Consider the following 24,848-nt stretch of genomic DNA (forward strand, 5'->3'; position numbering starts at 1 on the left):
CTGCAGCCCTGAATAACCTTGCTTTTAGCTGCCCCCATGGAGCAAGGACCCACACCCAGACTGGAGTACAACCCTTTACTTTAAATTCACCATCAAAAAGAAAGTATCCAGGATTTGAACTAATATTCCATGGTCCTGCCAACCTACAGTTCATGCAGGAATGTACTACAATAACATTCTCTGAAATCATGTCTATTCTGATATTCTGATTGGTTTCTAGGTGAAATTTAACAAAACCAGGTTTTTTGGGTTTATATAAGAAGCAGCCTGTCACCTAGGTAAAACCTGGAAGGTAACCAGCCAGCAGCTAGATGAGATCTACACAAATTTAAGAAATCAAAAGCATACATTGCTTTTTGAAGAAAGCACACACTATAAAACAGTTCTTATCTTGAGCCTTTTCCTTTAAGTTTTGAGAAGTGCCTTAGTATTTATTTGTTGCTTTTCAATATTATCTGAGCAGAGATTAGACTGCAGTTGATGTTGTAGACATTGTGCATAGATCTTTGAGAAATATCCATCTTCCATACAGACCAATCAACCATGAGACACTGAATCACTGAGAGTGAACAGTTTCAATTTAGAGTAGAAGCAAAAACTAAATCTGCCCAGATATATCTGTTATTTTCTAAATTAAGTGTAGGCTTTCTAATAAATTATAGTTCATAAAAACTGGGGAACCAGTAAAGCTGTATTATCTTTTCACAAAGTGTATCCTTATGTGTAGGCTACAGAAAAAAACCACTATGATTTAATATCTCCTTTCCATAACAGGCAGGAGTGTCACCTGCACATAGATATTTCTGCATTCTTCCACTTCTACTAATTTCTTGGGATCCAAGGTCCTACTTACAGAAAGGTACATCTTAATGAATATGCACTCACCTCTCAATCTCTGGCAAAAACACACCTTTAACTCTGCATTATGTAACCATTTCCCTGTACTCCCTGATTTTCCAGCAGGTAACTTGTTTTTGAAGTTGCAATTCAAAGGCTGTCTTTGAAGGATGGGCTGTGCCTCAAAGCACAACCTCCATGCCTGCCACCCTGAGCATTGCTCTGTCCTCAGAGCAGCCTCTTCTGAGTCAGTGTCACTCCTTCAGGGAGTGCTTGGACACAGAGCCTTTGCAGGTACTGAACTCCAGTTTATAAGGACCACAGCACTCTGGGAATGCCCAGGATGCTGGCAGGTGGAAGAAGAAAGTGAACACCCTAGAAGATCCAGCTTTGTTTTAACTCCACAAAAATCTTCTTTTAAGACTAAGAACTGCATCCTTTAATCTCTATATATCCACTGAGATATTTACATATGAGTCAATAGCAGAAAACATCACATTTCCTTAAAACCCCTAAACCTGAGAATCATACGTGCTAAAAGCAAGCATAATTACTGTGCTGACTTATTGCTGCTCCATTTCTTTATGCCAAAGGAGGGCAATAATATCCTCACTCAGAGAGGTCATCTGCATATGAACCAGGGTCACAGATGCTTCCTAAACAAGCCCCTGACATTCTTTATTATTTCTTTATTACTGCCATTGAGAATAGTCTTTTGGATTTCTACCACCACCTTTCCAATTATGCAAGAGAAACTCTGCATTTCCCAACAATGGGACAGTCTCATCAGGGTGACTGCAGTGAAGTGACATACATGGCCAAATAAAAATGTTTTGCCATCTTCAACTAACCCAAAAATAACTGAAGAATATTTTTAGTAAGTTCAGCTGCCTTTCCCTACTAACACACTGCTTCAAACTTGTGGTTCACACCCCTATTCTCTTAATAAGGGAAAGTCCCTGGAGAACTACATCTTCCACATTGCAATAAGGAGTCTCCCTGTTGTTCATTAGAGACAGAAATTTTCTGATCTTCTGGCTCAGAGTATCATGGAAAAGGTGTTTTACTCCTAACTGTGCTAGAGAATGAGTTTTCCCAGCACTTTCAAGGGTGACCTTGAGTAAGCAGCTCTACTCTGCCTCATTTTCTGTTGTAACATTGATAAAGCTCTTGGCTTCCTTTTTGTAGCACCGATACCCACAAATACAAAGAGTTATGCAACAATTTAGTGTTGTATGTCACAAAGGCTGGCATTTCACCAGGCAGACTAATTTGAGGGGAGGAAAGAATGGAGTCCAGCTGCCAGACTCAGCTCCAGAAGCCATGTGGCATAAGGGAAAATATTGAAATCTATGAGAACGAAGCTTTTGGGCTCATTTGACAAAACATGAAATGCCACATGAGAACGTGTCACCTGAACATCCATGAGATGCTGATCTAGGTTTAAACAGAAGAATCAAAACAAAGAAATTCAATACTGATGAAGTGACTTCAAGTCCCTCAAATTACTTCCTCCATCTTTTCTTAGTTTAGACAACTTACTAATATTGAAACATTTGAACTTTTTAGGAAATAGGCACTTCAAAAGTTATTCAAGTCTATACTAGAGCTGAAGGCCTTTGCCAATATTTCTAATTAACTCCCAGGACAGTTGATGGGTATACAAGGTGAGCTGCACTACCCCCATAAGGAGCTGTCATTGCTTGTCCCTGACTGGGCTTTGCAACAGAACAAAATGGACCATTTTCAGAAAAAGATTTTGGGTCCTACCCTGTATTGGTGAAATAGCAACATTATTCAAACAGACAGTAGCAGGTCTGGAGCATTACAGTACCTTTGCTTAAGCACCAGCTGCACAAGATGCTCAAGAGCTTGAGATGCCAACTTGGGATGCATCAGTTCCATTGCTGGCACAGGTGGCAGTGCCAGGACAGGTGTGACTGCAAAAGTCCAAGGGAACATCACAAAACAAATACAGGAATAGCCCCCACTGATACAGGAGATTATTGATTTGGGTCTCTCAATGGCAAATGTACTCTTTTAAGTGGCTATTAGTGGTGTGTCCCTGTCAGGGTTTGGTGAGATGGAGCTCTGACTCACTGACCTCTCTGAACAGTCCCAAATACATCCACCACTCACAGAAACAGCCAGCTAGTACCTGAGACACCTCAAAATTAAAGCAGCACAACTCTCCTTCCCTTTCCTTCATAGAAAGGTTATTAAAAATAGCCACGTCAGAAGCACACACATCCACACAGAGCCCTGGGTATTTACCTCCAGCAAAGAACCATAAGAAAGGAAACAATTACCCAAAGAATAATGTTCTTCCACATAATTTCTCTATGTTACCTTTTATATTACTGCAAATATTTGTCTTTGAAAATCTTTTTCTGCATGAAAAATTAGATTTACTGTACGTGAAACCTTTACAGATTATTAAGACAAACCAACTATACTATTTTAAACTTAAAATACTGTCACTATAATAACTTCATAAAGGACATGTAGATTTTTAAATTAAGAGTAATTATATATACAACCCATAACATTTTCATAGTTCCATAAAAATTGTCTGATATTTTAAAATAGTCAATGTTTTATGTAAGAGAACTCTCTTTTATCCTGCAGGATTTCAATCCCACCAGGAAGGGCCTATCAATCTGCTCTTTCCAGTAGGAAAAATACTAGCAATATCTTTCACACAGAAGTCTAGTGTACCCTGCAAAATGGTGCAAACAAATGACCAAGTCCTTCAGTGCTGGTTGATGGAAGCACTGCACATGCAGGATAAACTGTGAAGAGGGCAGTGATGCACGCAGGGTCTGATCACACGCACTCCCAACTTCATTTTCCATTCAAGGGAATTTTCATCCACCAGGTTCGCAGCAAACCAGCTATAAAGCAATTATGGGATTGCTATCTTCTGCCATCCCAAAGGCTGCAAGACTGTACAGCAGGTATTAGAGCTGGCAGCACAGGAGGAGAAAAAGATGTTATGAAATGCCAGGTGATTAGAAATTGTAGCAGAAAGGGGAGAACTATGGAGACTGCTACTTCTGTCCCTTCATCTGGGTCTCTGTAAGGATGTCCTTCTGTCAGGGCCCAGATCAGCCTAGAGAACACAGCACACTTACAGGAATAATTCTCAGACCCCATGATTTCCTGGTGCCTCTGCATCACCACCTTTACCAGGGACAAGATGCACAGCAGGAACATTGTCACCCCTATGAGACCCACACCAGGTGACTGCCTAAACATACAGGCCATGACAACAGCTAAGAAAAAAGCCCACAAAACACAAGATGTTACAATATTGATCACCTGAAAGGAGTAAAAAAAAAATAAATAAACAGAACAGAGGTTTCCTTGCGCCCTTGTCTATCCTGCCAAACAGATGCACTTTGATTCTTCTACAATTTTCGACCACCATTTGGGCTGCTGCAGCACTAAGGCAATGCCTCCAGGCTCAGCACTATGGTCCTACCCACACTTACTAGACACTGCTGCTCTGCTGCTGAAATGGTGAAAAGCTATTGGGATTCATCATCCCAAAAATAACTAGTAAACTTCAACTTTGCTAGTCACAATGGCAGCTGGTACTGGATGCATCTCTCCAGTTTAAACTCATCTGAGATGTTTAGAGAACAGTTGTGAGCTATGAACTCCAGAAAAAGGCACAGAGGGAAGCTAACATCACCCCACAAGGCTGGGGGTGCACATGTGCTTTAGTAGTAGCTCAACACCTTTTGGATTAGCAGGAGAAAACAAAACATCAGTGCCCTGGTTTCAGGGCTGCATTACCCACAAATCTTCATTCCACTGAGCAGCATATAAAATTTAAAAGCAATTTCAGCACTTAAAATTCAGAGGTAGGATTTAACCCAGGAGTCCTGCTGCTCTGTACTGTCCTCTTCCTTATCACCATAAAGATGATTTTTCCCAAGCTCCCCGAGTTCTCTGGCCAACAGCACAACATCAAGAGCTGGATCCACCCACTCCCAAACTGTAAATGCTACCCAGGCAAGGTCTCAGTCAGCACTGACCTGCTATTCTTTCTTTACAGAGTACAGACAAAAGGGGCTAAACCTAGGTGATTGAAAAACTGGTGTATTGAACTTGGCACAGCTGTGGGCAGCTCTGGCTCTTCATCCCCACACTTTTTTGCCAGCATGGGTTGAGCTTAGAGCCAAGGAGTTTCTTTTCCAGAGGAGCAAGAGCTGATTTATTGCCTCATGTAGCTGTAATTAGCCCCTCCAGGAACAGAACTGACAGTCCAATATGTCTTTCAGCAAAAAAGAAGGATCCAATATCAGACCCATCCAGGTTTGTCTTGTATCAAGGAAGTTCAGAGAGTTCACTGCCCATGCTGTGATATTTCTGGATTGCTCCATCATTATCTGGGGTCATAATTAGAGACAAGCTGATTGTATTTTCCCCTCAAGGAGGTACATGAGCTTTTCAATTCATTACACTCAGGGCATTCAGCAGTCATTGGCTGATAGCCACCTTGGTCACTATTTCTGGGACCAAGCAGCACCACTATAAATGCATGGAGTTCACAGCCATCAGTGCCAGCTGGGGCTATTCTGGAACATGGGGTGAAAGCCACATAGCTCATAAAACAAGACAGCACAATGTGGATTGAATGGTGCTTTTTTGGTAAACCTACAAGATAATCTATCAAGAAAAGGTCACATCTTCATGGAACTAAGAGTTTCACATGGCCTTGCATGACATTTGAGCCAATAACCATTGGCAAAGAATGGGCAGAACATTTGCAGCTGGTATCTTCTATATCACAGAAATACCACAGAAATATGTGATATAGTCAATTGTAACACTTGCAATTTAGTGATCAGTTCTGTTGAACTGTCCTGAGAAATCCTAGGGAAGAAGTAAGTTTGAAAGCCTTCAATAAGTCATTGCTGTTTATTAATAGTATTAATAACCATAATAGAAAATAATAATATTTCCCCCAAAGGAAATAATTTCAAAACAACTTCAAACTAACAAGTTACTTAGAACTGAAATTCAGTGTTTTTGAAAGGAGCAATACACAGGCTTTTCTGATGATGTATCTCTCTTTTCTGGCAAACAGCACTGTGTCTCTTTTACAAAGGAAGTCAAAATGAAAACCTAGAACAAACTATTTCTCCCAACAACTTAAGTTCCATACTTCAGCAGACAGAAGATGTGTAAAGTTGATTAGGGAAACAGTACAAAAGCTAAAAACAGTGATAAAGCTTTATAGTCCATATGTACCTTCACCTAGAAAGGCCTTAAAAGCATCTCATGAAAACCCCAATCCCTCAGAAATCTGTAAGAGTAGGCTATTGTGACACTTCCTTCCAAAACCAGCACACAGTAAAATTGTTTAGCTTACAAACATGAGTTTCCTGACAGCTGTGCTGTTTATACTACCACAGGTGTTGACAAACTCTGGTTTCACACTAAGGCAGGATCCATCAGAAAGTGCAGAATCCAGGAATCCCTTGACTGGCCTGGATGGTAAGGGAAATACTGGGTCCAATCCAGTTCAGCACAGAAATCTCAGAAAATTGGATTTTCTGAAAAATAGATCTGATTTTTAGGCAGCTCCACTGCAAACAGAAGGGAAGAGGGAGATGCTTAATTTCAGTGTTCCTAACAGACAAAACATCCTGCCTTAAGCTCTGCTAGAACACTGACTCCCCCTAAGGCTGACATCCCAGATACTTAAGGGGAGGGACTGTCCATAGGCAGGGAAATCTCACAAGACAAAGTCCTCACACGTGAGGAGACAGGATGGAGACCCGAGCACATCTGCTGGGTGCCATGGGCAGGCTCCAAGCCAAAGCCCAGCTTACAGAAATGATGTGAAGGTAAAGGCAGGAACTGAAATGGGAAATATCCACCTACATGGTCCTAATTTTCTCCAAGCCAATTGCACACCACAGCTACTTTAAAGATCAGATGGAGCCCCAGTCAGGACTTTGTTTGGTTTGGATTACCAAATCACCAAGCAGCTTCTGGATAATAAAGCTGACTTCAGGAATACAAGAGCAGGAAGGCAGCTGTGCACCAGCCCTACCCTTGAGATTACTGAGCATAAAACTCATGGTTCACATGAGCATAAATGCATTTCAGTGGTAATGATGCCAGCTCTGACAATGCTGAGATTCAGCGAGACTCTTCTGGATTCACTGCTCCTGAAAATAAAAATAAAATAAAAAAGGAGCTGCCTGTGTTTCCATACATACAGCAGTATGTCTGTAATGGGCCATCCATCCAAAAATTCCCACTGTTTGGCTAACTAGCACAGCACAGAGCACTGCTTGCACTAGAAGATCCCCTTGCATGCAAAGCTCAGCATCAGCCTCAATGCCCTGTTCTCAATTTCACCGATAGCAGAGCATGAGGTTAAATTCTGCACTCAGATCTGCTGTCATCATCCTTAGGGCGGTGCCACAGAAAGGACAATTTAACCAAAACCAGTATTTTCTTACTATAAATAATTAAGATTTTAAACACACTGTGTTCTTTGTATACTGCCCACAGCTATATGCTTTAGTATGTCAGGCTTGTCCTCACTATTTCTGGGAACCTTCTAATCAAAGGAGGTGGAAAATTCATCCCTAATGCCGTTATTTTCCCTTTTTTAAAGGAAATAACACAAAACTCCACAAAGTGTTGCTTTTTCTGCATGTTGATATTTTTTGAGAGGGGAATGCACTAAAAACACTTTTTAGTTCTGAGAGATGAATCCTGCAAATAAAACTGACAGGTAAATCTAGATATCTGGCACTATGTTTAGTAGCAATGGCAGAGACATGTCTCAGCACAGAGCCACTTGTTGTAAGGATAATTCATAGCCATTTGTAAGATGGGGTGGATAATCTGACTTTTGAAGATACCATACAGCAATTTTAATAGCAAGCTGCTAACACAAATCCCTCAAGGCCATATAATCTGTACCAATAAATAGTAAATTGCCTTCAAAGTGGCAGGAAGAAAGTAAAAGGTAAATAAGCCACAAAAGTTGGTTATTTTAGCATCCCCTTGAACCATTACAATAAGACTTCTTTAAACCTTTACCACTTCTTCAATAGTTAATAATCAAGGCAGTTAAATAGGTCTTGTACCATATAATTAGTATTATTTCCTTTGCTTTCAGTTCAGTAAGGCATTAGAGACTTGGCCTTTGCCTACTGACCAAATGGGGCATTTATCTACACCAGTGCAAATCAAGAACAGCTCCATGGACTTCATTTAAAATCTTGACTGAAAGAGGAGACTCAAGACAGTAATTTTTAAACTTCTCTGCTGATTGCCCCAGCACTTCTCATATTGCAACAAAATGGTCATAATTTGCAGTATGATATTTCTCCACTGGGGCACACTGATAGGAATAAAAAGTTTAAAAATTAACAGATGACTTTGTCAATGCAATTATTTGATAATGTATGGCACCAGCTAACAGGCAGTCTCAGAAACCCAGGAGCACTGGTCAATACTAAAAGGGAATATGAATTCAGGGCCAGAAAATATCTCAAAAGCCCACATTCAGTCTTCAAAGAGATCAAATAAGATGAAAATATTATAAAAAGCAGGTCTTGCTGAGGAATCTTATTCTACTGTCAACCCAGTTATGCTGCAATGGCTTGTTAGTATCAAATTAGGAAATCCAAGTCTCCCTTCATGTATAATTAACTTTTTTTTCCCCTCCATTTACTAGAAGGTGCTGGATTCTACATTTTTCCTCATTTTGTTGGCATTACTGCTATTCCTCTGTTACTTACAGTATGGTAGAGCCACTAGCATGTATAAGACTAAATTCAGGGCTATTCTAAAGGGGCAGAGAAATGGACATTTCTGCATCATAGCAAGCACAGTGTGTGCAAAGATTCTAAAGCAGAGAATTAATTCATACAGTATGCCTTCTCCTTCAGAAAACTAAACTGAATCTTAAAATAATATCTGTGATGAAACAATAATTCTGAATATATAGAATATTTTGGTGTTTGCCTCTTATCTTTCTAAAACCACTTCTGCAAAATATTCTTAACAAGTTGCATACTCACTGAAGTGCTCCCCCAAAATATATATTCAGGACTGCACATCAATAAATTATGAGGCTCTGAGGGCTGTCCTTCAAATAACAACTTTATTCTAGTCTGCTCAATTTCAAACAGGTTTGATCTTTCAAACTGCATGGACACCTATAATTCCACTCCACCCCAAACAAATCACAGCCAAACAACCAGCACCACATCTGGATCTTGCTCTTCAATGCCCCAAGCAAAAATAAACACAAAAATGAGAAGGAAGTAGAGACCAGTGTGCCAATGGGATGGAAGAAGAGGCAAGGTCCAGAATCTGGAACCAGAGAGCTCAAACTCCTCAGTAGGGTCATGTCAGAGACCAGCATCAACTGGAAGGTCCCTCAGGGTCTCCAGTTCCACATTTTCTTGCATAGTGACTATCACAACACTTAAGCACACCCATCCTACCAATAAACTTGTCTGCCTGGATTTGGAGAGAAAAATAAACAATGATAATAGCACTTTGTATTGGAGTGAGCATTGCACACAACCCTGTGACCAGATGGGCCTCCTCATCCTGAAGAAACCTTCCTGCTTGTCAGCATCTTTTGGAAATAGCATTAAATGCTAGGAAAGTGTTTTTGCATTAATAATACATTCTCAGTGACTGAGAAGGAAGGCTACTTTCCCTCATTATACCAATAAGACATTCAGCACTTCTGGAGAATTTATGAAGAAAATCCAAGTAGCTCCATTCAGCAAATTAACCTTACTTATTGAAGGTTGGTGGCAGATAAAGCCACCCTTGAGCCAGCCTCCAGTTCTGAAACACAGAAGGAAGAAGCGCAGCTCAAGGAAGAAAAAAAAAAAAAAAAAAAGAAGAAAAAAAAAAACAGTTTTCCAAATTAGAAATGCTGTTCCATGCTTCCCTGATTTCTTGCTTTGCACATGCTATTAAAAATAGCAGGCAGGAACGCCTTCCTTCTCCAAGTGCACATCCTGCTGCACACACAGCCTCCCTCGGCCACGCCGCAGGAGCAGCCATCATCTCCAGCCACAGGAGCTCCCCTGAAACATGACAACACCAAAAATGCTTTCATTCCATCTGAAGGAAAAAGCCAGAGCTTGCAATGTGCATCCCCACATAAGTATCAAATCATAAGGTTCATCCAAACATGTGACTTGGGAGAAGAAACTCAATGAATTAACCTGATGATTTGTAGTCTTATTGACTATAAAGAACACTTTGAAAAAGTGGGGATACAGGAGTTATATTAAAAGGAAACATCCTTGTATCACTGACAGGAAAATAGTCAACTTTTTTTTTCAATCGTTTTAAGCATAACAGCATTATTAAACTCTTTATACTTTGAGTGAAAGCATTAATTACTATACCCATCAGGAATATTTTTCATTGTCAAATTGCCTTTTGCCATGCTAATAAACACCATGATTTGCATGTAAAACTTAATAATGTTACCTCATTTATAGGTCAAAACACACAGACTAAAATAGTTTCTGCAATTCTCCCTAAATAACTGGCTCTTGCATATCAAGTTTTATGGCACATTAGAAATGAGTGCAATTCAGACAAGATTTGAATAGCTGAGTAGATAGAGAGGGAAAGATAAGAGCAAATAAGAAAAATCTTGTGGTAAGCTAAGCTTTAAAAGAAAAGCTTGCAAAAAAAAAAAAAAATCTATTTGGACCCCATGTGACCTAGGGATGAAACAGCTGTATGCAGGTCATTACTCAAAGTGTCCACAGATTATGCTTCCAGCCACTCACTCTGTGCATAAATGGTATGTCAGAACAACTGAATGCATTAAAAATAATCATGTGCAATTACTCTCCTCTTTCATTCAGTCTAAATGCAACATCCATAGCTCCCATGTAACTTGTGAAAATGGGTTGAAGGATTTGGGTATTTTCATAAGAGCCTGATGACCAAGTCCTGCATCAATTTTTATAAGATTTAAGACGATTATTAGGATCCTCTTCCCTACCTTTGTTTAGTAACATAGTGAGTTTGTTGGTATGGAGGACTGTGAGCATGGCCACTTACTTTTCCCTCTTAATTACCTGCTTGAGCATATTAGAGGTCTGTTAGAGCAGAGATGCTTCCTGGGGTACCATATCTATTTCCCTCAGCATCACACAGGCTTGGATCACCCTTTCATTCAGAAGCTGCAGATGCCCACCCATAGTATTTCAGCAGCTACCAAATATTGGTTAATAAAAGTATTGGACTGCTACCTGCTCTTCTAGGTGGCAGCAAATAGCCAAGGCTGGCTCATTTTACAAGAGCCACACAGCAACCCAAGCTCTTTGAGCCCTCCCAGGACAGTCACATTTGCACTGAGTTTAATGCGATTTCTAAAGCAATGGGAACAGACATGTCTCTCCCTTTCTGAAATGCATTAGAGAAAAGTAAGACTGCAGTGCTAACTTAGTGCCCAATACTCCTCTTTTAGTGGAGACTGAGTCTGAAGCACAGCACCAAAGTAATCTTTCACAGCACCCCACTCCAGCCTCAGGAATAAGGTGCTAAGGTCAGGCAATCAAAGTGTTCCCCTGCTATACAGAAAGCTGGTACCTACATTGAAATGCACAGCCTGGGCCATGGGGGCGACAGAAAAAAAGACCAGGCCTTTTAGTTACCTCCCCAAATATGCTTCCCTGTGTCAAACTTCCAGCATCCAACTTGAGAACTGCTGGCCTCAGTGACATGCCCTGGATGTCACACAGCACATCACTGTGAAAGGCTGAGAATAGGGAACTGCCTCCTCTATGGAAAACACACTGCTCAAAGAAGCCTCCGACTACCTTGACAGAGTATTCCCTGAAAAAGAAAAGTTTTGTTACAAAAGTAACTATTTTGTTTGCATTACAAACAAGCACCTAGGATGGCAAACTGCACTACTCCAACACACGTGTGACAGCATGTGCTGCAGACTCACCTCTAACAAACACAGGCCATGTCAGGAAGGTGTATGATGGGGTACAGTTTGACATGAGCATCCCAGACAGCTTCAGGACATGACCTATGTCTTGAATCTTTAAGATCTTCCTTTGAGTGCTGAAGAAAGCCACAAAAGTGGGAACAGTGCACAGGAACCTCCAGAACTGCATGTTCTCACTTGCCACCCTCTCTCACCTTGTCCACAAAGTCTGTCTTCAATCCTAACATTCACTGGCTCTTGTTGGGTTTTGATCACAAGTTCTTCAAGGTGAAGATCCTGTCCTTTACAGGTATAGCATACAAGCAGCTGCACAGACCAAGCAGCCCCACAATGCTGGGCTGGCCAAGGAGGCTTCAGAGCACCTCTGGTGGGACAAGATGGATCAAACCATTCTGCCCATTCTCACACTCACAAGGCAGCACAATGCAAAGAACTCAGACCAGGCTGCCAGACCCAGGAAGGGGAACTCTGTGCCCTGACTAAATGGGATGTTCCACTTAAAGGCCTGAACATACCATGTTTATGAACAGCAGCATTGAGGCTTTTCTACAAAGCAAAAATTTTGGCTCCCAGCTTTGCAACTGGGAAGTGAACATGACTCAGGTAGCACTACTGTGGCAGCATCTGCCTAGGACAGTCACACTGCAGAGATGTCCTCTGCAGACATCTCCTCAAAGCCCTGCTGCTTTGGGACCCTGAGCAGAAGAGAGCTGTAAGGCCAGATTTCCTGGCTTCTCCCACACAGCTTGCTGAGCATGAGGATGAGTGTCCTGTGGGAAGACCTGCTGCATGGAGACTGTCTTCCCAACAGGGCAGAAACATGCCAAGAGCATCTCCACATCTCTGCTAACATGCCTTAGCTTTGCTGTCCCCATAGACCAGCTGACAAGAACAAGTCCTGCTGTATTTCCTAGCTGACAGCATGCATTCTATGCTGAAAGCAGATTGCCCTGCACCCAGGCAATGAAACCACCCCAGAGCCACCCAGAGCCCAGCACTGACCTCCAGGGATAGCAAGAACTGGTTGGGCCCCTGAGGAAAGTTCAGGCAAGCAGCGTGCCTCCCTACAACACTGACACATCAAGACCCCAGCCCCCAGTTCAGGCAAGATATAAGTGGCAACCTGTATTTTCTAGCAGGGAGGGAGAAAGTGATTTCTGTGTTTTCAGGAGCACAGAAAAGGATATCACACCTTCAGAGGAAGGGAGCTCTCCCTGCAGCAAGGCTAGTCTGCAGTCCCTCTCTACTCCATCCAGAAGCCCAGGGATCCATTCCACACTGTGCAGACCGACTCTTGTTCAGCTGATTTCTTCTCCAGCCTCCGAGCCTGAACATCACTGCATGACGTTCCTTCCTCTGCTAAGCATCCTTCTAACTGAGACGAAGAATCTGGCAAACAACCAAGTATTCTTTAACCTCCACATTAACTATAGTTAGCTTTGTCAAAGCCCAGCTCCCGGGATGCCTGATGTGGTATCACTTACTGCTGCAGCCTACAGGAACTGCTGTAGTGGCGAGATTCAGAGAACAGGGATCAGGTAGCAGATGCAACACAGAGCTCTCACCCACAGTGCTCTCCATCCCCCCACTGCCTAATGAGCTTTGGGAACAGCTACAACTTTTAAGCTCCTTACTTCTGCAAAAGGTTTGCAGACAGAGAATGTGCAGAAGAAAGTCAGTCAGAGAAGCTGTAAGTTAGATGAGGCCAAATGCTACTTTTGGATTAGCAAGATGTGTTAGTAAAATTGCAGCTTCATAGAGTGTTATTATCTTTTAGGCATGGTGAAGAGATAGAGATGTTTGGCTCCAGCCAGCTTTGTCTGCTGGAAGATGGCACAGGCTGCACCACCTCCTCAAACCTCAACAGAACCCTCTTGGCTTGTACTCTTACTGCTACAGTCCTAACAGCAAAGTCCTTAGTCCCACATCCCACTGCACAAAAACTAGGGTATGTCTTTCTCCCCTCATTCTCGTGAAGAAGTCTAACCAGTGAAATCAGATATGGCTGCTCTGAGCAGAGCCAGAGATGGTTCTTTAGCCCATTTTTTACAGCAGACTGCAGGCTTTGCAAAGCACCAGCTCCAGCCATATTCAGACAACCAAGTTCTACTGATGGCAAATCCTATGCAGAAATGTCCACAGCATTCATCAGGGATAGCTGAATTCAGAGACCAGACGGCAGGTTTTCTCAAACAGACTTTATGTTGCTTAATATAGCACACACTCTTCCCCAGTATCTGCACAACACTGAGTTGGAGATGTTCTGAGATTTGCACTGAGGAAGAGTGGAAGGGTGGGAGAAAGGCCGCAGGAGGAAGCATTTAAAAAGCAAGAGTGACTTTGGAGAAACATCATCTGCAAGCAACAATCTCCTAACAGAGGACTCGCAATGCAGAGGCCTGGTTAGTAATGAAAACAAAATATAAACCAGTGCCTAGTCAGGCAATGCAGCTGCACATCCATTCAGGATTAGTCTCAAAAGATGAAGACGTGAAGAGTTTAGTCTGGCTCATCGCTTTCCTTTGGGGGCATGTCCTGCACTGTACCTCACTGGACATCTTCACAAAACTGCTCCATGACACCTCAGCACCACAGGCTTCTTGTGCCACTCCAACACTATCCGAGTTACAAAAATTACTCCAGTGCCAACACAACTGGATCCCTGCCGTGAAGAGACTTCCTTTGCCTTCTCATTTCTTCACTGAGATGCCAAAGTTCCTTATGTATTTCCTTTAAGGTCATGCCTGCTTTGGACCTGTCTCATTTTTGTACCTTGATTTCTGCTGGGTTTGCTCTCAACAGCCCCTCTTTTTACATTGACAGAGGAAACACAGAGACTAGTTGTTCCCTTCTTCTACCCCATGAAAGAGAATCTCTAGCAACAGCAAAATTCTCAGAAATTTTTGCATAAAAATGAGTACCGTCTCTTGCACTTGCCTCATTGCCACTACCCCTTCCACCAATGCCAAGCACCTGGAAACATGCACTGCTGTGGAGCCCATCTTGCAACTAATAAACACAAGAACAAGCAGCCCCAAAATCTGCCTCATTAGACACTCACTGCCAATTCAGGCAGAACTGCAGCGTAGCAGTCACTGTTTGCACGGACAGGAGCTGGACAGCCCTCCTTCTGGGGCTGCTTTGGCCACCAGCTACCTGGACCCTTGCTTTACTGCAGATGTTTCCTTCCTGCTCCCTGCACAACTCCTCCAGCCACATGAGCTCCATCTGAAGTTCCAGGGAGAGCCTTTTGCCTACTCGTGTAGTGCATGACACGCAGTGTGTTCCACTGAAGTCACAGTCCTTTTGTTTCACCTCAAGGCAAGTACCAACAGGACATTCAAAAGGCAAAGGGGGGCCCATGTCAGGTAAACTGTGAAAACAAAGTGGACAGTAAAAAAGTATCTTTAAGGCTAACATGACTGCTGTGAGCTTTTTAATTTAAGTAAAGTCTTCGCAGATATGCTTTCTTAAGAGGCACTTACCTGTCCCCAAGCCTTGGTATGTCTGTTGATCACTGCCCACAAGAAACTGTACTTTATAGGACATACTGCCTCCTTATGATTGAAATAGCTTCCTTCCTTAATCAGCATATAATCAGATATTCCCACACAGGAGAACTATAGCCCTGATTGACAAGATAGTTACAGAAATAAACCTGGGGTTTAAATATAGCTTGCTCGTCTCCCTGGAAGGTATGTAGTATTGTGTTATACAAGTCTACCATAATTTTCCTTGAATTAATGTAGTCCATCCTGCCCCACTGCCTTGATTGCTATCAATTAAACTGCTCACAGATTTGTGTTATACAGGAGAGCTGGCTGCTACGTTGGGAGGGAATGGCAACTCGCCTTTCCTCTGCATGGACTGACTTACCATCAGTATTTCATTGGCAATTAACACGGACAGGTTTTGAGTTCACGTACCAGTTGAATGTGTGATTGCCAATGCAATTGTAAAGGTGGCAAATAAGTGTGCAGGACCACACAGCTATGTACGGAAATAAAATGCATATGCTCAACCTGAAGGGATATACATGGATGAGATATCTCTGTACGCAAACACACAGGCAAGATTTAATTATCTCCTCTTTCTAGGGTGGACAGTTCAACTGCACAATACTCATTGCATTTCTTCCAATCTATAAGGATGTTCTAATGTATTAAATATGCAATGCAACGAGGGCAGAGCTATATAGCCCTGATCTCGTTTCAGAAAAAAAAAAAAAAAAAAAAAAAAAAAAGAAAAAGGAGATTTTTTAAATTTTGTTTTTTATACCCATTCTAATCATAAAATGCTTTTCATCTGTTAAAAAACTCCCCCTTGCTGACTGGCTAAAAAACACGGGACAGACCTCATATTTATTATGCAAATCCTTAGCATTAAGAAAACAAATCACCAACTAACATCTGTCTCGCCCTAAATGAAAATAAATTAAAAAACCAGCCACCCTTCCCCCGAGTCCCTACGCAGCGGGCCGAGCACCCCGCGGGATCGGCTCCCCGCCGGTGCTGCAATGTCCCCAGCACAGCGGCAGCCTCGGCCGCCCGGCCCCGCACCAGCCCGGCCACTGCGGTCCTTGCGCCGCCGCCCCCCCGCGCCCGACCCACCTTTCCCTTCCATCGCGGAGCCTTGCGAGCGCCGGCAACTTGCGGGAAGACGCGCACCCTCCTCAGCCGAGAGCCCGGCGGGCAGAGCCGGCGGCCGCTGCCTCGCTCCGCGGTGGGGACGGCGCTGTCACAGCCCCGGAGCTGCAAGCAAGCAAGCGGCGGGGGGGGTTCGGCGTGAGCCGCCGGGGCCCCCGCCGCCCCGGGCTCGGGGCGCGGAGCGGGGCGCGGCGCGGGGGGAGCGGCGTTACCTGCGGCCGGCGGAGCTGTCCCTGGCCGAGCGGTGCTGCGGGGGCGAGTGGCTCCGCGGCCCGCCGCGCTGCCTGGCACCGCCCGCATGCGCGCCCCGCCCGCGCCCCGCCCCCGCACCGCGGCACCGCCGGGCCCGGCTGCGGGATGCGCTCGGTACCGCGCACCGGGATGCGGGATGCGCTCAGTACCGCGCACCGGGATGCGGGATGCTCCCGGCACCGCGCACCGGGATGCGGGATGCGCCCGGCTCCGGCCGCGCCGCCCCGTCCTGCGAGCGGCAGCGCTCGGCGCTCAGCTCAGCACGGACAGCGCCCGCCGGAGGGAGCCCCGCGCCGGGACCCCCCAGCCTCGCCCCGCACGGCCCCGCTGCTGCAGGAGCGCGGCCGGTCCCGCAGGTGCGCCCCGCAAAGCCCGGACCACAGCTCGGCTCGGGGAGAGCGCTGCGCTCGCCCAAAGCCTCCCCGCATCCTGCGCGCCAGGCTGAGCCCGCGCACCTGCAGACTCGGAGGGGATCTCTCCGGAGATGCCCAGCCTCCGGTCCAGGCCTTCCCTGAATATGTTGTTTCAAGATTAATTATGCTGATTCATAAAACATCCACCTCGTGGTTAGTTTATGCTTTTCTGCCTTTGCCTCCAGCCACTGGATTTCACTCCTGGATTTCACTCATCCTCTAACTCATTAATAAAATAAGCAGTCCCCTGCTAATAAGAAGTCGATAAAACATTCATACCAGGATCAAGTTCACTTTTTTGGAGAACAAAGAGTTCATCCCGGTTAGAAAGTTTCTCCACACTGGAATTACCTCTTAAATTTTTTCAGATTTTTAACTTTGGTGCAATGGGGATGGTAAAACACAGTTCTGTGTTTATTTTTTTGATTTTTGTTACTGAAAAAGCTGCTCACAGCATCTACAGTGCTGGGAGCTGCACAAATAGAGGATAGACGGCTCTAGCACGATGTGAATTTCTAAATATGGGAACAGTAACAGAGTAACTCCTCTCTTTTACTGTTTCTTTATACATCCCTGTGTTCATCTCTTCCCTTCTTACCTAGGACTAGCAAAACACTCAGTAATGACATGGTCTCTCATGCTCTTCATTCTGAGCTACTGAAAACAATCCTGCAGACACTACCTATGGCAATTCACACCCCAAAGCCAACCCTGAATCTGGTTATGGAGGTGAACACTGCACACATCACACAGCCCAGGCAGTTCAGAGCAACACTTGCTCCAATCTCAGCTGCCCCCTCAAAAGGTGCCGGGAAACTTAAGTTAGAGATGGCCTGTTAGTTCCAGAAAAAATCAACTAGAAACAACCCAGGATGAAGACCCAGCACATTAAATTCATGTTTTAACTGGCTCCTATCCATTTATTAGGTTCTACACTATTGTGAAGAATGACATTAGGGGTTTTTTTTAATTTCAGGACTGAATAGTCAGGTACTATAGGCAAGCTGTGAGTCAAACTGTGCTATAGAGAACTGATGAAGCAGACTTAGAAACTGAAGAAGCAACAGACATTTACTCTGACCTTATAGTCAAATTATCAATTCTTTCTTTGACTGATGTGGGATCCTATTTCTCTATTGCTATATCTTTACCCACCATCAATGCCAAACTGACTCAACTACACTTCCAGGGTCAATCTGTGTGCTTTTTCTGAAAAGCAATGAAACAATGACTCATTCAAGGTCTATTAGTCCTCACTAATGTTCCAAAACACAATCAGATTATACATGAGAGTGCTCCATGACTCCTCAGCCATTTTTTTGTAACTCTTGGTCTCAAGTTATCAACTCCCACAGATTAAAATCAGCAAAATCTCAAAGAACATTAAAGTTCCTGGCATCCAAGTTCAAGAACAACTTTCAACAGAAAGAAAGATAAGGCAAAGAAACACCCTAACTTTTAAGGTACAGCCAGGCTGTTTACCAAGAACAGAATCTGAGGCACCATTTGTAATAGCAGGCACTGGACCAATGAACTAAAAGCTTCATTTCAAAGCTGTGCACTCCCTGGAAAGCTAACAGCCATCAATAACTCAGCTTCACAGAAAAAGCTGAGAAACAGTTCCTAGCTGAAGGCTTCAAGCGGAGCCCCACTGCCCCAAGAACACATGAAAACCAAGCTTCCCAAATAATAGGAAATGTGTTTTTCCAGTGTTCTGACAGGATCAGCCATAATATGCTCCCCACTGGCAAAGGTAGGTTGAGGTTTGGGGTTTTGGTGGAGGTCCTGTCAAAGGAGGAGAACATGAATTAGCTGTTCAGAGGTCTCACTCTTGGAGAGCAAGGTAAAATTAGCTTTTTTTGTTTTGCTTTTGAGATATAAAGCATTTCTTTCTTTGAGATAAGAGAGTGTTGAAATATAGATCAAACAAAACACCCAAACCCACTAATCCACACATTCAATTTTCAATCACAGTTTTCTCAGAGCTTTTTGGGTCACATACAATTTCTCTTCCAAATCATCAAACCACCACAAGGCCTAAAGATTCATGTTTTTAAAAGCCCAGCTTGAAGAGAGAAGTCCCTCCCTTAGCTCCTTCAAGTCCTCTCTCCTCAGTGCAAAGAAGCAAATTCAAGGGAATAAATCCAGTGAATATTTTACCACCCTTGCCATTCACAGGTCATCTTTCAAATTACTTATCAGTAGAAAGAAATATAATATTGCCTGTGCTCTACTCTACATTAAAGTACATCCTGCATTAAAGTATCAAGCAAGCTGGACCAGTTCAAGTTAGATCACTGTTTCTCCTTCAGTCCCTCAGGAAAGTCTGAGCCTGCTCTGGCTTTGCAGGTATCAAGCATCAAATAACACCACACACACTAATGGCATCTCAGTAGTGCATCAAGTTCTTCCCCAAACCACAGCAAGAGAAAGCATTGCAGCACTCAGGAGGTGCAGATGTGCTGAGCCTGGAATCCTTTCTACTCACACCCTTTAGCCAAGATGAAGAAGAACCTTTGAAGCACTCCTCTGCTGTAGCAAGTCCACAGGGTTGCTCCTTTCACGTGTTCAAACTTCGGGAGTAAGCTGGAATCATGGTTCAATTAAGAAAGTGGCTCAATCCAAGCACAAACCACGCTGTGCAGATCCTGCTCTCCCAAAATGCTCAGCATATCCCTGCCAGGGCAAGGAGATGGCCATTTGAGAAAGGCAGTTATTCCCTCTTGATGTTAGTCCTGAGTGGCTTTTGTGGGGCTGCAAACACAGGGCTTCTTTGTGGCCACCTGCACTGTTGTTTGATCAGCAGGGTGTTGCTCAGCCTGTGCTGCTGAAGACCTGCCCTCCCCACCAGACTGACCCACTCTGAGCAGCAGAGAGCTGCCCCCTCCCAGGGGTGGCAGGACAGTGTGTAAGGTCCTGCTGGTGGAGGCTGTACAGGTGAGAGGGAACAGCAAGGGCTCATCTTGGCTGCTCTTGCAGGGTGCCCCAGACAGAAATAGAAATGTTTCCTGGGCTTTCAGTCCTTGAGGAAACTCTGCTTCCACTTTGATGGTGGATGCTGAGCAGAGCCCACTGCCTGCCCCTGTAGCTTTCCATAAGCTGCTGGCTTAGAAACAGCCCTGACCACAGACAGGATAAAGCCAAGTGGCCATTTTGGCATTGCTGCAGATTGTAAGCCCACATGATGATCATACATGGTCTCCCAGCTGCTGCTGCTCCTGCCCATCTGCTACCCTGGCACAGAGCCTCCTTCCCTAAGAGGGAACCTCCATTCACGAGGGCAGAGATACCAGCCAGCCTCCAAGGTTGTGCAGACAGCCACTCATGCTGCCATGCCTACATGGGGACTTCTGCATGAGGCTGAAGTGCCAGGAGGGAGCAGATTGCCAGTGGTGAGATATCATCTGTCCAGTGCCAGTTTCTGGTGATGACCATGCCAAAGTCAGGCAAAATCTCAAGGGCCAGGGGTCCTACTGGCTTCTATACCAAGCTCTGCACAAAAGCAACCACAAGCCAGCTTCACTTTCATTTCAAGAGAGTGCAAATTGAGATTGCCAGTGTCTCAGCCTGTTCCCTAACTCCCCAGAAGCCAACTTCAGGACCCAAGTAAGAGTTCCCAGCTGGAGACAGAGCTGCTCTCACTGTGGAGCAACAGAAGAGCATTTGTCCTACTCAAAGTTTAAAGACAATGAACAACTCAGTCAAAAAGGAGCTACACTGAGTTCTGGCCAAGAGGGAGAAGAAACTACTAATTTTGAGGTTCAGTGTGGGTCTAAACTCAAAGCCAGCTGCAAGGGTGAGCAAGACTCAGCTAAGGGCTTCTGTAAATCCTTTTTTGACCTCTGAAGCATCAATGGTCATTGTTAGCCAGCTGCCATCACTAGCCAGCAGAGCAGATTCCTTAAGGACAGAAAAAGAACACAGCTCTGTACCACACCATGAAGATGTCCACGTGCCATGAGCTGTGCTCAGATAAGCACAAGCCAGAGCAGCAGGTTCCAAGAAAGTAGGGCATGACACAGCAGCAGCAGGAAGGACCTCTAACACTACTGAGAAAACAAAGAACATAGTGGGGGGAAAGAGGAGTAAACAGTGACCAGAAGTTTTTAATGATATAGGTAGGGTAAAATACAAAAAATGTCACAAGTGGTAATCCATCACCCTGAGAATGATGTACATAACTTCTGATTATGAACAAAGCACAAATGATTACTACATCATCAGCTGATGTCATGTCCTTACATCACCTAAATAGTTGCTAGAAGCAGAAGTGCATTAGGAGCTGATGTGTGAAATAAACACCAAAGCAAGCCACAATCTTTGAGCTAGCTCAGAGTTTAATTACATAAAATTATTAATTAAATGTTATTGAGATTAATCAGTCAGTATTATATTAATAAAGGAAAAAGCACTAATGTCACAAAAGTACCAAAACAAGAGAGAGGCTTTGTGGTTACTTGCTACAAAGTAAAAAATTATACACCCATTTACAAGAGTATTGATGTTGATTTTAATGGTAGTTAGATCTGACACAGACAGCTCAACTCCCAATTTTATTTTTCTGCGAGATACTGAGTACCCTGAGCTCACCAAAACCTATGGAATGTTGTTCTGTCCTTGCAGCCAAATGCTTTGTGTTTTCAGGACTCACACTCAGACCCTCTGAGCCCCACTGCAGGCTTCTGGTTACTCAGTATAGCAACTTTGTCAGATCCTCAACCAGAGAGGGACAGGGAGGAAGGTGTCTGGTATCACGTTGTTCTACCATTACAAAAGCTTAAGAATTTCATGTAAGTAGAAAAAAACATGAAAATTGGCTGCTGGATAGAGCTCCTTAAGCTCTAGTCCCTTTTTGACTTGATTAGAAAAGGTAATTACATGGATTTGGAATTACACAAGGTAAAAATCTTCACAGGGCAGAGGCAGGAAAGAGCTTCCTGCTGACAGCTCAGCCCTCCTAAGAGCCAGGTGCTTGAATGCTTGCAGACAATAGACTATTCACCTTAAAATCCTATTTTTCTATGTCTGTTTCCTACAATTAAAAAAAAAAAAAATCTATTAGCTCATTGCAATACTACAGCCTTAAGTAGCATCCACATTCTTGATCTGCTATTTCAAGAAATCTGGACTCTGACCTCTGCCAAGGCCCAGAAAGCAATTTCTTTGCCTATTCCTACCCCATAAGAGCCATTTCTAGAACATAGAGCTCTGGCCTCAGACACCACAGTCCTGAGATAGCCACTAAGGTGGGTTCAATGCCAAGTGACTACCCCCAAAATCCTGAGCATGTGTCAGACTGCTCCAATCACCCTGATGTAAGGGACAACAGAGCCTTGAGCATGAGGAGTCATCTCCTATCCAGCTCCAACATCATCTTCCATTTGTTTGTGTTTACCCTGTTCATTTTAATGCTATGTTTTCCAGAATTTTAGAAAATAACAAATGCAATAAAACCCGCAGAGCCAGGACTATTATCATCAGTGTATTCATAGTGCAGCTTTTCCATGCCTCAGGGACTTGGATGTCTGTGATATTTCAGGCTGAAACTCAGTTTGTTCAAATACAAGAGACAGATAAGCACTGCTTGATACCAGCTCCACTGACAGCCTTTTGGCTGGACCAGTCAGAGCTTAAACTCCTCTTGGCCTGTGTCATGACAAATAGTGAGAAATGAAATTCAAATAGAAGTGAGATGCGCAGTAGAAAACAAGGCAAAGGGGAGTGAAGAAAGGAAAATGACAAAAGCAGAAGGCAATTCTAACTGAACCACTCTCACCTGAAATAGCTAGAAAAGTCTTAGGAGAGAAGCTCTTCACTGGGGAGTTCAGCTACCTCACCCATCTGCACAACCAAACCTCTTGTTTTTAACCAAGCCTTGAAAAGCACAACTGCTTAGAAGGAGTTCAGCGAGTACAACTCTCCTTCTTTCTAAACACTGCAGCAGCATTCTCAAAGGAACAGTTAAATATAAATTTATAAAACAGTGGAGACTCAAGAAAGAATCTGGAATTGCACTCAGTGCAGCCAGCAAGTTACTTCAGCCCTGTTCATTCCACAGCAGTTCCTCATCTCTGCTCTGTTGCAGACCTTTCAGCAGAGGATGAAGCAAGACTGAGATCATGGGCAGCATTTGTAACCTGCTGCCTGTTAGATGTTCAAATAGACTGCAGCAAGTGTAGCCCTGAGTTGGAAGAGTCACATACTCCTGGGAATAACCTTCCTTTGTTCTACAGAGTTTAATCCATGTCACATACGAGAGGCTGATTTTCCCATCAAGGAGAGATGTCCAAGCTGGGTTTGAGAGACATTTTCAAGAACCAAGTCCTGGAAGTACTCAACACCTACGTGAGATCAGAAAGGCTCCTGTTTCTCTGCCCATCTCCCACCCTTGCCTCTGAAGTTCCTGCTGTGGCACAGGAGCCCTGGAATAACAGTTTTTTAGCTGTCAGTGCTACCTGTCATGCAGAGCAGAGCTGGCCATAACAGCTCAGCCCACTAAGATGCTGTCCAGCAGCACAATTCTGCCTCTGCCCATCCCAGCCATGCCCAAAGCTGATCTCCTTTGGCTCCAGGAGGGTCAGAATGAAATCACTATTGCCCTTTCACAGAATCTCATTTTCTACTGCACATAAAATTAGCCTTTTCTGCCAGCATTTCTTAGCTGACTGATGAGGAAAAAGTGTATTTCTGTTTCTTAGTCAAAGTGGGTATCCTTTAAAACCAATATCAGAACCAAGCAGCGGTTTCAGCAAACAGTGGTAAGAGGACATTCCTCTTTTGTCAGAGGACCAACTGCACAAATACTGAATGGTGAGAAAAAGAAAACACAATACCTTGAGCATGTTTACAATATTTTCTGCATTTGGGGTCAGGTTTGTAGAATGCCAACTCCAAGAGATATTTCTTCTGGGCTAGGGAAGAGATCACTTTGAAATCACACTCAGCATAGGCAGAGGAAGCCTGGGATCACTCATAAGAAGGAAAAACTGTGCCAGTAAAAGGAAAATGTGCCAGTGAAGGTTTGTGTGGTGTGGGAGAAGTAAGCATTAAAATAGCTATGACCTGAGAATCCATATTCAAGGTAAGTGACATGCACATTGAGGGCTTTACAGCAATGTCAGTTGTCACTGGAAAAGCAGGAATGGACTGAAGGTCCTGAAATGAAGGACACTGAAAAACTCTGATTGAAGAAAATACCTGGATCTGCACAGAGGTCTTCCAGATCTTCCTCTCTCCTCCTGTTCTCAGACTGAGGAGAGGGGACAAGGCAACCACAAAGGCAATTTACTGCTTGGATTAGAGCAGTCAAATAAGATGTAAAGGGAGGAGAGAAAGAGCCCAAGGACAGAGTGATATAGGACACTTGAACAAATTTAGATGGGAAAAGGCCAAAGGGAAAAACAGCATCCTCCAAGGAACTTTGTGGATAACAGTCTAGGGAGGGAAGAACAGAGGAGCAGTGTCCTAAGTGATAAGAGTAAGGACATGAGAGGAAAGAAGGGCTGGCTGATGAAGGAATTTTGCAAGTCAGGGTGCAGTATTTACAGAAACGTGGGGGCTTGAATAGCAAGTTTGTTTTTTTAAAGGAAGAGATGCCAGAAAGAGAGGGTGGGCTGAAGGGAAAGAATAACAACATGGATAGGAATAGATATAGGGAGTCTGGAAATAGGAGAAGGGGCTGATGCTCACATCCAAGAGACAAGGACAAGAAAGAAG

General features: G+C 43.9%; 1 protein-coding gene across 2 annotated transcripts in view; it reads right to left on the reverse strand.

Annotated features, from left to right (window-relative positions):
• FGF12 (fibroblast growth factor 12) overlaps positions 1-24,848 on the reverse strand; it is a 234,912-nt gene that overhangs the window by 201,112 nt on the left and 8,952 nt on the right. Inside the window, exons 1-2 of one of the 2 annotated variants that reach the window (XM_079315467.1) lie at positions 16,680-16,775; positions 16,432-16,572 (exon numbers count right to left, since the gene is read on the reverse strand). The exons of the other annotated variant lie outside the window; for it this stretch is intronic. Coding sequence (XP_079171593.1) covers positions 16,432-16,444 — 13 coding nt within the window. The 5' untranslated portion in view covers positions 16,445-16,572; positions 16,680-16,775. Of the gene's footprint in view, positions 1-16,431; positions 16,573-16,679; positions 16,776-24,848 lie in introns of those variants that run through there. 2 annotated transcript variants of the gene reach the window in all.

Source organism: Erithacus rubecula (assembly GCF_903797595.1).
Source record: "Erithacus rubecula genome assembly, chromosome: 11".
Lineage (NCBI taxonomy): Eukaryota > Metazoa > Chordata > Aves > Passeriformes > Muscicapidae > Erithacus > Erithacus rubecula.